Below are 12871 nucleotides of genomic sequence, written 5' to 3'. Positions count from 1 at the left end.
AGCAAGCCTTTGAAACTGATAGTTGATCAGTGGCAATGGGATTGGCCCAACGATATAACGATACGGATCATATTAGTCAAAACAGGTAATACAGTTACCTGTAATGAAGTACTCTTTGAAAAAAACTGGACAAATATCCAGTCAAATCTTCATAAGATTTCAGCGTCGTGCGAAGTCTGGCAAATTGCGTTAAATGTACAGAAATGTAAAATAGCGCACTTCACAAAACACAGAACAGTAGAATCTTATGACTGAAACATAAGTGAGTGACAACTGTAATCAGTCGACTCATAAAGACATGGGTGTAAAAATTTGGCGTGAAACATTGTTCCTGGAAGAAGGCAGTCAGTCTAGAAATGAAACTTCTTATAGCACATTTGTGCGTCCGATCTTCCAATGTTGCTCAGTTGTGTGATAGGCGTACAAGGAATGACAACACGAATGATCACTGGTTTATTTGACTCGTGGGGAACCGTCAGGGAAATGATGAAAAACATGATTCGGCAGACGTGCGAGAGAGACACGAACCATCCACCGAAAATCTGCTAACAAAGTTTTAAGAACGGGTATTAATTGGTGAATGTAATAACATACTACAATTCCCTATATATCGCTCTCTTAGTAACCGCGAAGACGACATTATATTAACTGTAGCTCACACAGGGGCATTTAAACAATCATTCCTCCCGAATTTATACGGGACTGGAATGGGAAGAAGCCCTGGTGTCTGATACAATGATAAGTACCCTCTGCCGTGCACTTTACAGTTAAGTAGTCTGAAGAGTATGTAGATGTTAGAAGAGGAAAGAATTTATGATGGAGATGTGCAAATGTGTCCAAATAAAATTCAGATTTCTCCTCAAACAGAGTTGTGACTTAAGATGGAAAATGTGAGACACGAGCCAACGAGACTTGCCTTACGTACATTGTGGTGCGTACTACTTCAGTGCAGAGAATCAAATCGGTGATACTGTGAGGACCAATGACGTTGTTGCCTGAGAGACACGGGGATTAGTTCATTCGGTCTAAAAAGGAAGCATTCTGCTGAAATAGAGTCAAAAACATTTGTGTCTCCTTAAAAGCCTATAATTTTCGATCTTCACTTATTACACTAATCACTATACGCGATGTAAAGCGCCTGTCGTCTTATTTGCCTACCTTACGTTAAGTACATCTCACTCAACTGCTTAACAGAATACAGCGGGAGAACTGCCGAGATCGTGAGTTCAAAGAAACCATATGGTATGTTTGACATGCGCTTTGAGTGTTACGCAAATGTTGGTTGCTAGAAACCTTCCAGAAAGTAAATGCTTCTCTTCAAACAAAACGACAGCAAATATTGCAAGAGGCTACACTCGCGGGGAAGTCTGAAAACGTTCCAACAGCACTTTCATGTCAATGAATGAGAACATTCATTTTTCCCACGTGCTATTCCATACTACATAGCTTCCAAGAAATTGGAATTCAGCGTAGTGCTGCATTTGAAAAGATTCTTCCGAAAACAACTGCGAAGTACATGTCGCATGCATTTTATTTAATAGCTATAACAGTAACAGACTCTCACAATCCCGACGACATCATAATTTAGACAGTATACGAGAGATGTTCCGAAAGTAAGTTCCGTCATTGTTTTTCACATCTAAACTTTATTGCCAAAAAGAAAAAAGACCGTGATATCAAGAACTATACACCTCACTACTTTTCGACATAATCGCTATCGACACTGAGACGTGTGTCGCAGCCGGCCTGTGTGGCCGAGCGGTTCTAGGCGCTTCAGTCAAGAACCGCGCGACCGCTATGGTCGCAGGTTCGAATCCGGCCTCGATCGTGGATGTGTGTCATGTCCTTAGGTTAGTTAGGTTTAAGTAGTTCTAAGTTCTGGGGGACTGATGATCTCAGAAGTTAAGTCCCATAGTGGTCCGAGCCATTTGAAGTGTGTCGCAGCGTGCAATCAGTTTGAAGAAACCACTCTGGTAAAACTCGATGCCCTGCAGTGCAAGGAATTGTCACACAGCCTGCCCCACCTTAGCACTGGTTTGGAAGTAACGTCCCAAGACTGTGGCTCTCAATGCAGGAACAGATGAAATTTGTTATAAATTAACTTAATTATGTCATGTATTGGAAAATTTGACTCGTTCCACATCATTACGAAATATCGTATTCACCATCCATGGAACTAGTATTAATCTAATTTAATCTAATCTAATCTCTGAACATCCAACACCAGCGACCAACCATACACGGTCTGTATGCAATCATGGATACACTAGACTCACGTGTCCATCATACCTGATAACGGCATGCATTGCCCTTGGCGACCACGTTGCCAGTACGCGTCCGTCTGCCATCGTCATGCGTACTCGAATAACCTTGGGCACGCCGGTCTGCTTCTACTCTCTCTTCGGCGCTCTGCTTATGCGTCATTCCTCTTGTGCTGACGCCCCTTCGCTCGTTGAACTAGCAGCGGTTGTGGATTCATATGACGTTTGTTTGTGTCACTATCTTCTCCTTAAAAAACAGTGACCAAGCTTACTTTCGAAACGTCCCTCGTAAAATCGACTTAGCAGTACTATCGTAAATGTAGGTTTGCAGAATATGGATATGCGAGCGAGAAAATGAGAGATATGCTGTATCTTTCAGCCGTTTCCCCCTATGTTCGGGAATTCAGTCATTGTTATTATTTATCTCTTTGTGAAGTATCTTTTACGTTCGGTCTTATATTATGCACCTCCTTGTGGTTTGTCAGTTACACTCTCGAACCTTGTCGGATTTGTTGTTGACAGCAGATATGGTAAGCCTGTGAATGAACGCCTTTCCATGGCTGAAACGTTCCCTGTAGCCGGTCAGGTAGCAAACGCTTCCACGTGGGTAGGCTGCCTAGCAAGCAACTGAAAAGGATCTAGTATTAATGTTACCATAGGTAACGGGAGGGGGGTGGGGGGAGGGGGGAGGGGGGGGGAGGCAGCACTTGCCGTGATGGTATGAAGTGGCACTGAGTTCACCGCGATCACTTCTGGGTCTCATAACCGATAATTTGGACAGCAAGTCTCACATTTCTGGTGTGTTAAGACCGGTGGCTGTAACATACCTTCAAGGTCTCCCTGATGTCATCTTTCAGCAACGCCTGATCTACCTCTGTACAAAGGGGATTCGACTGTTACCCTGACTAGCAAATTTCAGTTACTAGCACTGTACGTGGAGCTGATACGGGAAAACGTAGCGGGATTGAAAAAGCCAACACATGCCCTACCATCCTGTCCCTACTTTTTGTCAATGTTCCACATATTCCTCTTCTTTTGATTCTGTGGAGAACCTCCTCATTTCTTATCCGTCCATCCATTTTTCAACATCCTTTTGTAGTATCTTGTAACTAACGCTTGGGTTCTCCTCTTTTCTGGCTTTCCCACATTGGTTTTTCGGTATCTAAGGAAGCACAATCTTTTGTGTTAAGAACATACTTGAGTAAAGCCCTGAAAAACCATGGAATCGAAATAGCTTGATTCACAAATTATGCTTTGAAGCACTGAACAAAAGTTATTGTATAAGCGGCATTTTCCTTGACCTGAAGAAGCCCTCGATACAGAAAACAACAAAATACTGCCAAACAGAATAGATGCACTAGGAATCTGACTCTGTAAGGGTAGACCAGATGTGGTTTAAGTAATGAAATAATACGGACGGCATTTGAAACGTAGAGACCAAGTAAATCAATAAGAGATGATTACTGAACCCCAAGGTACACAAAACAGGTCAGAACATCGTTGCTGAAGCAATGGAAAAAGCAATCGAAATTTTACGGGAAGCAAAATCCGCAAGATTGACGAAGTTTTACAGCAGCTCGACATTTAGCTCGTCCTTCAATGTGAGATGCTTTTAATTGTCTCCACAACTAAACCTGTCTACAAATCTGTCAGAAATTCAAACGAGATTCTGATCGCATGTAAAGCGCACCAGCAGCAAGACGCATTAAGTGGTAATGTTACTATGACAAGTGCCACTAACGCAGAGTTACTGAACACAGTTTTCCGAAATTCCCTCATTAAACAAGACGAAGTAAATATTCCAGCATTCGAATCAAGAACAACTGTCAACATGAGTAACTTAGAAGTAGATATTCACTGTCTAGTGAAGCATCTTAAATCACTTAATAAAGGCAAGGCCTCCGATCCAGATCGTATACCAGCTAGGTTCCTTTCAGAGTATGCTGATCCAATAGCTCCATATTTAGTTGTCACGTACAAGCCCTCGCTCGACGAAAGATTCATACCTAAATCTGGGAAGCTGCACGGGTCACACCAATACTCAAGAAAGGAAGTAACAGTAATCCGCTGAATTACGGACCCAGGTCACTAACATCGGTATGCAGTAGGCTTTTGCAACATACACTGTGTTCAAACATCATGAATTACCATCAGGAGAACGATTTACTGACAAATACACTACACGGATTCAGAAAACATCGTCCTTGTGAAACACAACTAGCTCTTTATGCTCACGAAGTAATGAGTGCTATTGACAGGGTATTTTAAGCTGATTCCATAATTTAAATTTTCAGAAGGCTTTTGACACCGTTCCCCACAAGTGCTAATTAAATTGCGTGCCTATGGAGTACCGTTTTAGCTGTGCAACTGTATTCGTAATTTCCTGTCAGAAAGGTCACAGTTCGCAGTAACTGACAGACAGTCATCGAGTAAAATAGAAGTACTTTCTGGCGTTCTCCAAGTAAATATTATAGGCCCTCTGCAGTTTCTGATCTACAGAAATGATTTAGGACACAACTAAGCAGCCCTCTTTGACTGTCTGCAAATGATGCTGTCATTTACCGTCCTGCAAAGTCATCAGATGATCAAAACCAATTACAAAATAATTGAGAGACGATGTCTGTATGGTGCGAAAAGTGGCAATTGACACTGAATAATGAAAAGTGTGAAGTCATCATGTGATCACTTAAAGGAATTTGGTACATTCCGGTTGCACGATAAATCACACAAATAGGAAGGCTGTGAATTCAGCTAAATACTTAGGAATTAAAATTACGAATAACTTAAATTAGAACGATCGCATAGACAACGTTGTGGGGAAAGCGAAACAGAGACTCCGATTTATTGACGGAACACTTAAAAAATGCAATATGTCTACGAAATAGACTGCCGTCCTCTGCTAGAATATTGCTGTGCAGTATTTGATTCTCACGTGACAGGACTGACGGAGGACATCGTAAAAGTTCAAGGAAGGACAACGTGTTTTGTATAATCGCGCAATAGGGGAGAGAATGCCACGGATATGATCTGCTAATTGGAGTGGCAGTCATTAAAAAAGAGGCGTTCTTCTGCGTTAAGACAGCAGTCTGTATAGCAATAATATTTTGTTAATGACCAATTTCGACTTGATGTAAAAGTCATCTTCAGAAAATGATCACCGTTGGCTGGTATTGGTGGCTCGTCGGATGTTCACACGGCAACACGATCGTAAACTGCTCTTCACGATTTTTTGAAGATGACTTCTGCATGAAGTCGACACCGGTCATTAATCAAATATCATTGCCATCTAGACCATTGTTTTGACCCAGCTGTACCATCAGATTGCTGTTCCTCCTCTGGACCGTGTAGTCCAAATTTATAAACACGTTTTTCGTTGCAGCAGTATCTTGTCATCAAATTTCGGCCGCCAACTTTCTCCTCCGAATTTCGAAAATATTTTGTTGGCCCCGCCTACACAAAGAGAAATGATCAACATAATAAAATAAGAGAAATCAAAGCTCGCACGGAAAGATTTAAATGTTCGTTTTTCTCCGCGCTGTTCTAAAGTGGAACGTTAGAGAAATAGCTTGAAGGTGGTACGATAAAAGGTCTACAGGCACTTGCTTATGAATTGCAGAGTAATCATGTAGCTGTAGATGTAGATGTAGCAAACAAGTGGTTTCAAACACAACTGAAGAACGGAGTATCATACGTGATCTCTCAAACAAATTCCAAACAACTATAAAACACCTTTCCAACCCCTATTACAATAACATAGGAGTCTCTTAGCAACACATGCTGGATATGATACTTCTCTTAACATACAGGGTGATTATAAACTTTCAAGAATGATGAAGAAGGGAAAATGAGTCAATTTGAGATAACGGACCCTGGTTCTGGAGACGGCCGAGTCGGAAGTTATGAGCGAAAATCGTTCTAACACTTCTGATGGTGGAATACTTGTACAGGTACTGTTATTGTTAAGATTATACGGCAGGCAAACTTTCAGATATGGTAGTATGGATCAAATCAAGGAAAAAATGTTAAGTAAACATGGGCTCTAAACTGCATAATTTAAGAGCTATGAGCACTTATTCACCTCTGATACTGTGAAATACGTCTCTTCTACTGCAAGCTCTTTGGTTACAATATTTTTGGAGGTTACGGCGTGGACCAAAACCAGAAAAAAAGTCCAGTTAATACGGACTCTAAAATGCATACTTTAAGAGCTTAAGAGCCTCCTCCTCCAAAAATATGGAAAGCAAAGAGATTGCAATAGAAGAGATTTGTTTCACAGTATCAAAGATGCACACTTGCTCGTAGCTCTTCAGGTATGCATTTAAAATCTCACATTTACTAAATCTTTTTTTTTTATCCATACTACCACCTTTAGAAACTGCCTACCCCACAATCTTAGCAACAACAATACCAGTACATGTATTCCACTGTCAGAGGTATCAGAACGATTTTTGATTGGTAGCTTCTGAGGTCCCTTACCTCAGATTGATACCTTTGCCCTTCTCCATCATCCCTGAAAATTTGCAACGTCGTCACGGAATCACCTTGCATATCAACGACTTTTCCCAGAGAGTCAGACATGTAGAAACAGTATTTACTGAATACATTAACATTCTGATTAGTGACGACTCGCCAGACAAAATGTGCTGCGCTGAAGAAACACATCCCACCTGTATGCAAGTGGACGGAAGACATCAAATTAACCATAAATGTTTAAAAATAGTATTTGTTTCCACGTAAACAGAAAGTTCGATAAAACCGGCCTAAAAATTAAAGATGAGTTCACAAAATGCATATCAAACACAAAACTCCTAAGGATTCATTTTGAAGCTAGGAAGAAAGATTAGTGATTCACGTCACGTCGAAGAGAGGAGAATGAAACTGTACATTCCTTTTCAAAGGAAACAACTCGACATTTGCCTGGAGCGATTTAGAGAAAGCACGGAAAACCTAATTCTAGATGGTTGGATGGGGATTTGAAACGTCGTCCTTCCACTGCACTACATCACCCGGTATGCACGTTGACTCACAGCTGAAATAGGCTGAACGTGTTACTCACCTTGAAAAGCGAATCACTACAATATGTTATTAACAAACTTCGGAAAGTAACCTCGGTGTGTAGCAGCTCATGCTCTATAACAACATTCTTTGGATATGTCAATTCTATACTCTCTTCTGGAGTAAACGTCTGCGGAACAAATGTGCAAAATACACTAACAGTCGTTAAGGTACACAAAAAGGTTACGTGAATTATTAAAAAAGAACAAGACTTGTATGAAACTGTGGTAATCCTTACAGTTCCAAGTGAATACGTTTTCTATTTGAGCAGTCCCAACAAACAGATCTATACATGAGCGTGAGAAAAGATATCAGTTGGAAAAAAATCACATATTTTATGAAGAAAACATAGTTAAAATCCAAAATTATACACTTGGCTTCAACAAGAGGTCAAAGACAAAAGTGATATACACGCTTTCAAGAAATTTATAAAATACAATTTATTAAAAAAGAGCTAGGCTATCAGGGATTATATAAAATGGGAGGCAAATCAAGTAGACAAATTCAGACAAATGTTGGTTCCGACGATTTACTGTTATGTTGAAGACACACTTTACACGATTTGCAATACAAAAGAGACGGATTCTATACAAACATGTAACATATGATAATAAATATTGTATTTTGGTATTTTTTAAATTTAAACTGTGTGTATATTTAAAGTATGTATACATTTTGGCGACTGTCATACAATACATATTGTCTACGGATGTATAAATAAATTAATCAAACAAATTTCTAGCCATAGAGTAGATAAATTGCAGTGGTTGTTCGTAGTTGATGGCCGCCCAGTTGCCTATCTTTTCAGGGGTATAGAGGTCAGAACTAAGTAATTATAGACCGAATTTCAAAGACTTAAAATGCTTTCATACCCTACTGATTAGGAGGTATAATCTTATGTTAAAAGTTTAACCCGCCAGGGTAGCCGAGAGCGCTAATGCGCTGCTTCCTGGACTTGGGTAGGCGCGCCGGCCGCAGATCGAATCCGCCCAGCGGATTAATGCCGACGGCCGGTATGCCAGCCAGCCTGGATGTGGTTTTGAGGCGGTTTTCCACATCCCGCTAGGCGAATACCGGGCTTGTCCCCACGTTCCGCCTTAGTTACACGCCTCGCAGCCATTTGAAAAAGTTCGTACTATTTCATGGGTTACACTAGACGCAGGCAGCTGGGGTACACTAATTCCATCCCGGGTGGTTCAGCGTGGTAATAGGAAAGGCATCCGGCCACCCTCTGCAGCTAACACTGCCAAATCCATAGTAACGAAGCCGACCCTGCATTGAAGCAGGACAAAGGCCCAAAGAAAATGATGAATCTTACGTTATAAGTTCAACACAATAAGACAAGTATTATTGTTTGAAGATGTGTGTTTGTCTTCAGGCAGCATAATGGACGGGTGCAAATATATGCCCTATATTCACCCTGTTCTGAGACTGAGGACACTTAGCGACTTCCAACAAACTTTAAACATAATTTCAAACTTTTACGAAACTTCTTCTCACTGACATCCCCCACACAAAATGATGAAAGAAAAAAAGTTTATCGATTAGCACATTTTCACTATGAATACAGTAAAGCTTCAATGTCAGGCACGACGTTTTCAGTTTATCATTCCCTTATTACTAACTCTATTCGCAACACACTATGCAGACGTTATCTACCTAATTCACTGAATGTACCTGGAAAATTATATCACTGTACGAAACATAGCTGTGAAGATATGACGTCATAAACACTGAGAAACTTGAAAAACTTGCTTTTCCTTAAAATGGAGCGCTAATTACCCATACTATGTTCATCTAATGTTTGACAATGAGAGCACATAGTAACTTCCAACAAACTTTAAGCGTATCTTCAAACCTTGTCTAAACTTTTCCTCGCTTACACGCTTAACGTTGAATATATACACAACAACTTGTTTTTAATTACCCAGACGTTTGAAGCTGTTTCGCATATGGGAGTTCGATTCATTAAAGTATATGAGATATCCTGATAGTATAAGAATAAATAAAAGCGTAGCTGCATTGCCAACAGAAATAATATGCTCAGTGTGCCATTTGAGCTTTACTAACACGTTGCTTAATTCGTTCACAGTATGGCTTGTACTCCGCCTTTGCTGGCAGCTTCGTGTACATCTTCTTCGGCACGTGCAAGGAGGTGAACATTGGACCGACAGCTCTGCTCTCCCTACTCACATCAACCTACACGCACGATACAAGTCCTGATCTGGCTGTTTTGCTCTGTTTCTTGGCTGGCTGTGTGGAGCTGCTTTGCGGACTTTTGCAACTAGGTAAGAACTAGTCTAACTGCTTAGATACTAGTATATATAAGAAAAGAAATGTAGCGATCTAAGGATAAAAAGTTTTTCACAACAAAATTATGGATGACAAAATTATTTATTTATTTATTGCTTATTTAGCCTGGCCAGATTAGAGCCTTAAGGTGCTCTCTTACATCTGACCATAACACTTACTAAAGATATTACAAAAACGTTCACAGGAAGAATAATAATAAAAATAAAAGTAATAATAATAACAATAGTAATAAAATAATAATAATTATTATTATTATTATAAGATAATAAATAATGATAATAGCAGTAAAGGACATTAAGAATGACGCAGATTAGCACAAATGAATACATGTTTAGTATTATAAAAACAGAAGGGATACAGAAAGGAAATGATAATTAAATGGACACCCTAGCTGCAAACAGGCATTGATGTACTTCATTGGGAACATGTTGAAAATGTGTGCCCCGACCGGGACTCGAATCCGGGGTCTCCTGCTTACATGGCAGACGCTCTATCCATCTGAGCCACCACGGGCACAGAGGATAGTGCATCTGCAGGGACTTATCCCTTGCGCGCTCCCCATGAGATCCACATTCCCAACATGTCCACACCACTACATTCGTAGTGCGCCTAATAGATGTTTGCCCATCATACTCATTACTCGTGGCAGATTAATCTACCAAGTCCCATAAACATCTTGGGCAACCTTGCTGCGATAATGATAGACGCCTCGCCCGTTGATTCACCATACTTTGTTCAGTTCCAGATCTCTGTAAACATTCTGCAATCGCCTATGAACGTCTGCCAAGCTCTAGTTTTCTGCCAAAAGAACACTTCATGATGTCCACCATCAAACTCCCCATTTTTTCAACCAAAATGGATCGAGGAAAATATGAGTATGGTTGTATGTATGTGTGTCTGGAATCTCTTTCCAAACCGATGGATCGACTTCAACCAAATTTTGGACACAATCAGCAAACTTGACTAGTATCAGCACTGTTGAATTTGTAACCACCTAGCACCAACAGAAGCAGAGAAAATGACAAAAACATGTTTTACAGCCCCTGCCATATGGGCTTCCCTGTGTGACAGGTGTGTTTTTTGCAGGGACCCCACTGCTGGTGGAAGGTTGAGGTGGATAGACGGGGGATGGGCAGAACTCAAATGGCTCTAAGCACTATGGGATGTAACATCTGAGGTCATCAGTCCCCTAGACTTAGAAACTACTTAAACTAACTAACCTAACGACATCACACACATCCATCCCCAAGGCAGGATTCGAACCTGTGACTTAAGCAGGCTTGCAGTTCCAGACTGAAGCGCCTACAATCGCTCGGCCACAGTGGCCGGCAGGGGATGGGCAGAGGGAGGAGAGAAGGAGGGGATGGATAGAGAGAGGAAGAGCATGAGAGCATGGGTGTGGAGAGAGAGAGAGAGAGAGAGAGAGAGAGAGAGAGAGACGAAGGAGAGGAGGGATGGAGTGAGGGGCATAGGAGAGAATAGATAGGGAGAGGGTTGTAGGAGGAGATGGATAAGAACAGGGGACAGGAAGATATGAATGGAGGGGGGCAGAAAAGACTGATAGGGAAGGAGGAGCTGGAAGAGATGGACAGAGAGAGGGGGGCCAGAGGAGAGGAATAGCTTCAATCTTCTAGGGCAATTTCAAGTGATTTTGAGGTTCTGTACGTAATAGGATGTATTATTATTACCTCTATCATAGAAATCTAATGATGTGAATGTAAATGGATTTTAAATGCATTTACCTGAAGTAGAAAACATTTCATATATTGAAATATACACTCCTGGAAATGGAAAAAAGAACACATTGACACCGGTGTGTCAGACCCACCACACTTGCTCTGGACACTGCGAGAGGGCTGTACAAGCAATGATCACACGCACGGCACAGCGGACACACCAGGAACCGCGGTGTTGGCCGTCGAATGGCGCTAGCTCCGCAGCATTTGTGCACCGCCGCCGTCAGTGTCAGCCAGTTTGCCGTGGCATACGGAGCTCCATCGCAGTCTTTAACACTGGTAGCATGCCGCGACAGCGTGGACGTGAACCGTATGTGCAGTTGACGGACTTTGAGCGAGGGCGTATAGTGGGCATGCGGGAGGCCGGGTGGACGTACCGCCGAATTGCTCAACACGTGGGGCGTGAGGTCTCCACAGTACATCGATGTTGTCGCCAGTGGTCGGTGGAAGGTGCACGTGCCCGTCGACCTGGGACCGGACCGCAGCGACGCACGGATGCACGCCAAGACCGTAGGATCCTACGCAGTGCCGTAGGGGACCGCACCGCCACTTCCCAACAAATTAGGGACACTGTTGCTCCTGGGATATCGGCGAGGACCATTCGCAACCGTCTCCATGAAGCTGGGCTACGGTCCCGCACACCGTTAGGCCGTCTTCCGCTCACGCCCCAACATCGTGCAGCCCGCCTCCAGTGGTGTCGCGACAGGCATGAATGGAGGGACGAATGGAGACGTGTCGTCTTCAGCGATGAGAGTCGCTTCTGCCTTGGTGCCAATGATGGTCGTATGCGTGTTTGGCGCCGTGCAGGTGAGCGCCACAATCAGGACTGCATACGACCGAGGCACACAGGGCCAACACCCGGCATCATGGTGTGGGGAGCGATCTCCTACACTGGCCATACACCACTGGTGATCGTCGAGGGGACACTGAATAGTGCACGGTACATCCAAACCGTCATCGAACCCATCGTTCTACCATTCCTAGACCGGCAAGGGAACTTGCTGTTCCAACAGGACAATGCACGTCCGCATGTATCCCGTGCCACCCAACGTGCTCTAGAAGGTGTAAGTCAAGTACCCTGGCCAGCAAGATCTCCGGATCTGTCCCCCATTGAGCATGTTTGGGACTGGATGAAGCGTCGTCTCACGCGGTCTGCACGTCCAGCACGAACGCTGGTCCAACTGAGGCGCCAGGTGGAAATGGCATGGCAAGCCGTTCCACAGGACTACATCCAGCTTCTCTACGATCGTCTCCATGGGAGAATAGCAGCCTGCATTGCTGCGAAAGGTGGATATACACTGTACTAGTGCCGACATTGTGCATGCTCTGTTGCTTGTGTCTATGTGCCTGTGGTTCTGTCAGTGTGATCATGTGATGTATCTGACCCCAGGAATGTGTCAATAAAGTTTCCCCTTCCTGGAACAATGAATTCACGGTGTTCTTATTTCAATTTCCAGGAGTGTATATTATATTATATTATATTATATTATATTAAGGCACATTATC

The 12871-nt window shown here is 42.6% G+C and overlaps 1 protein-coding gene across 2 annotated transcripts in view; it reads left to right on the top strand.

The window, feature by feature from the left end:
* Positions 1-12871, top strand: part of LOC126458159 (sodium-independent sulfate anion transporter-like) — a 298589-nt gene that overhangs the window by 207643 nt on the left and 78075 nt on the right. For both annotated transcript variants that reach the window (XM_050095024.1, XM_050095025.1), the window contains exon 3: positions 9409-9604. In XM_050095024.1, the coding sequence (XP_049950981.1) occupies positions 9409-9604 (196 nt within the window). The remainder of the gene's footprint in view (positions 1-9408; positions 9605-12871) is intronic.

Source organism: Schistocerca serialis, chromosome 2, assembly GCF_023864345.2.
Source record: "Schistocerca serialis cubense isolate TAMUIC-IGC-003099 chromosome 2, iqSchSeri2.2, whole genome shotgun sequence".
NCBI lineage: Eukaryota > Metazoa > Arthropoda > Insecta > Orthoptera > Acrididae > Schistocerca > Schistocerca serialis.
Note: the sequence above shows the minus strand (reverse complement) of the source record. Positions and strands in the feature narration are given on the sequence as shown.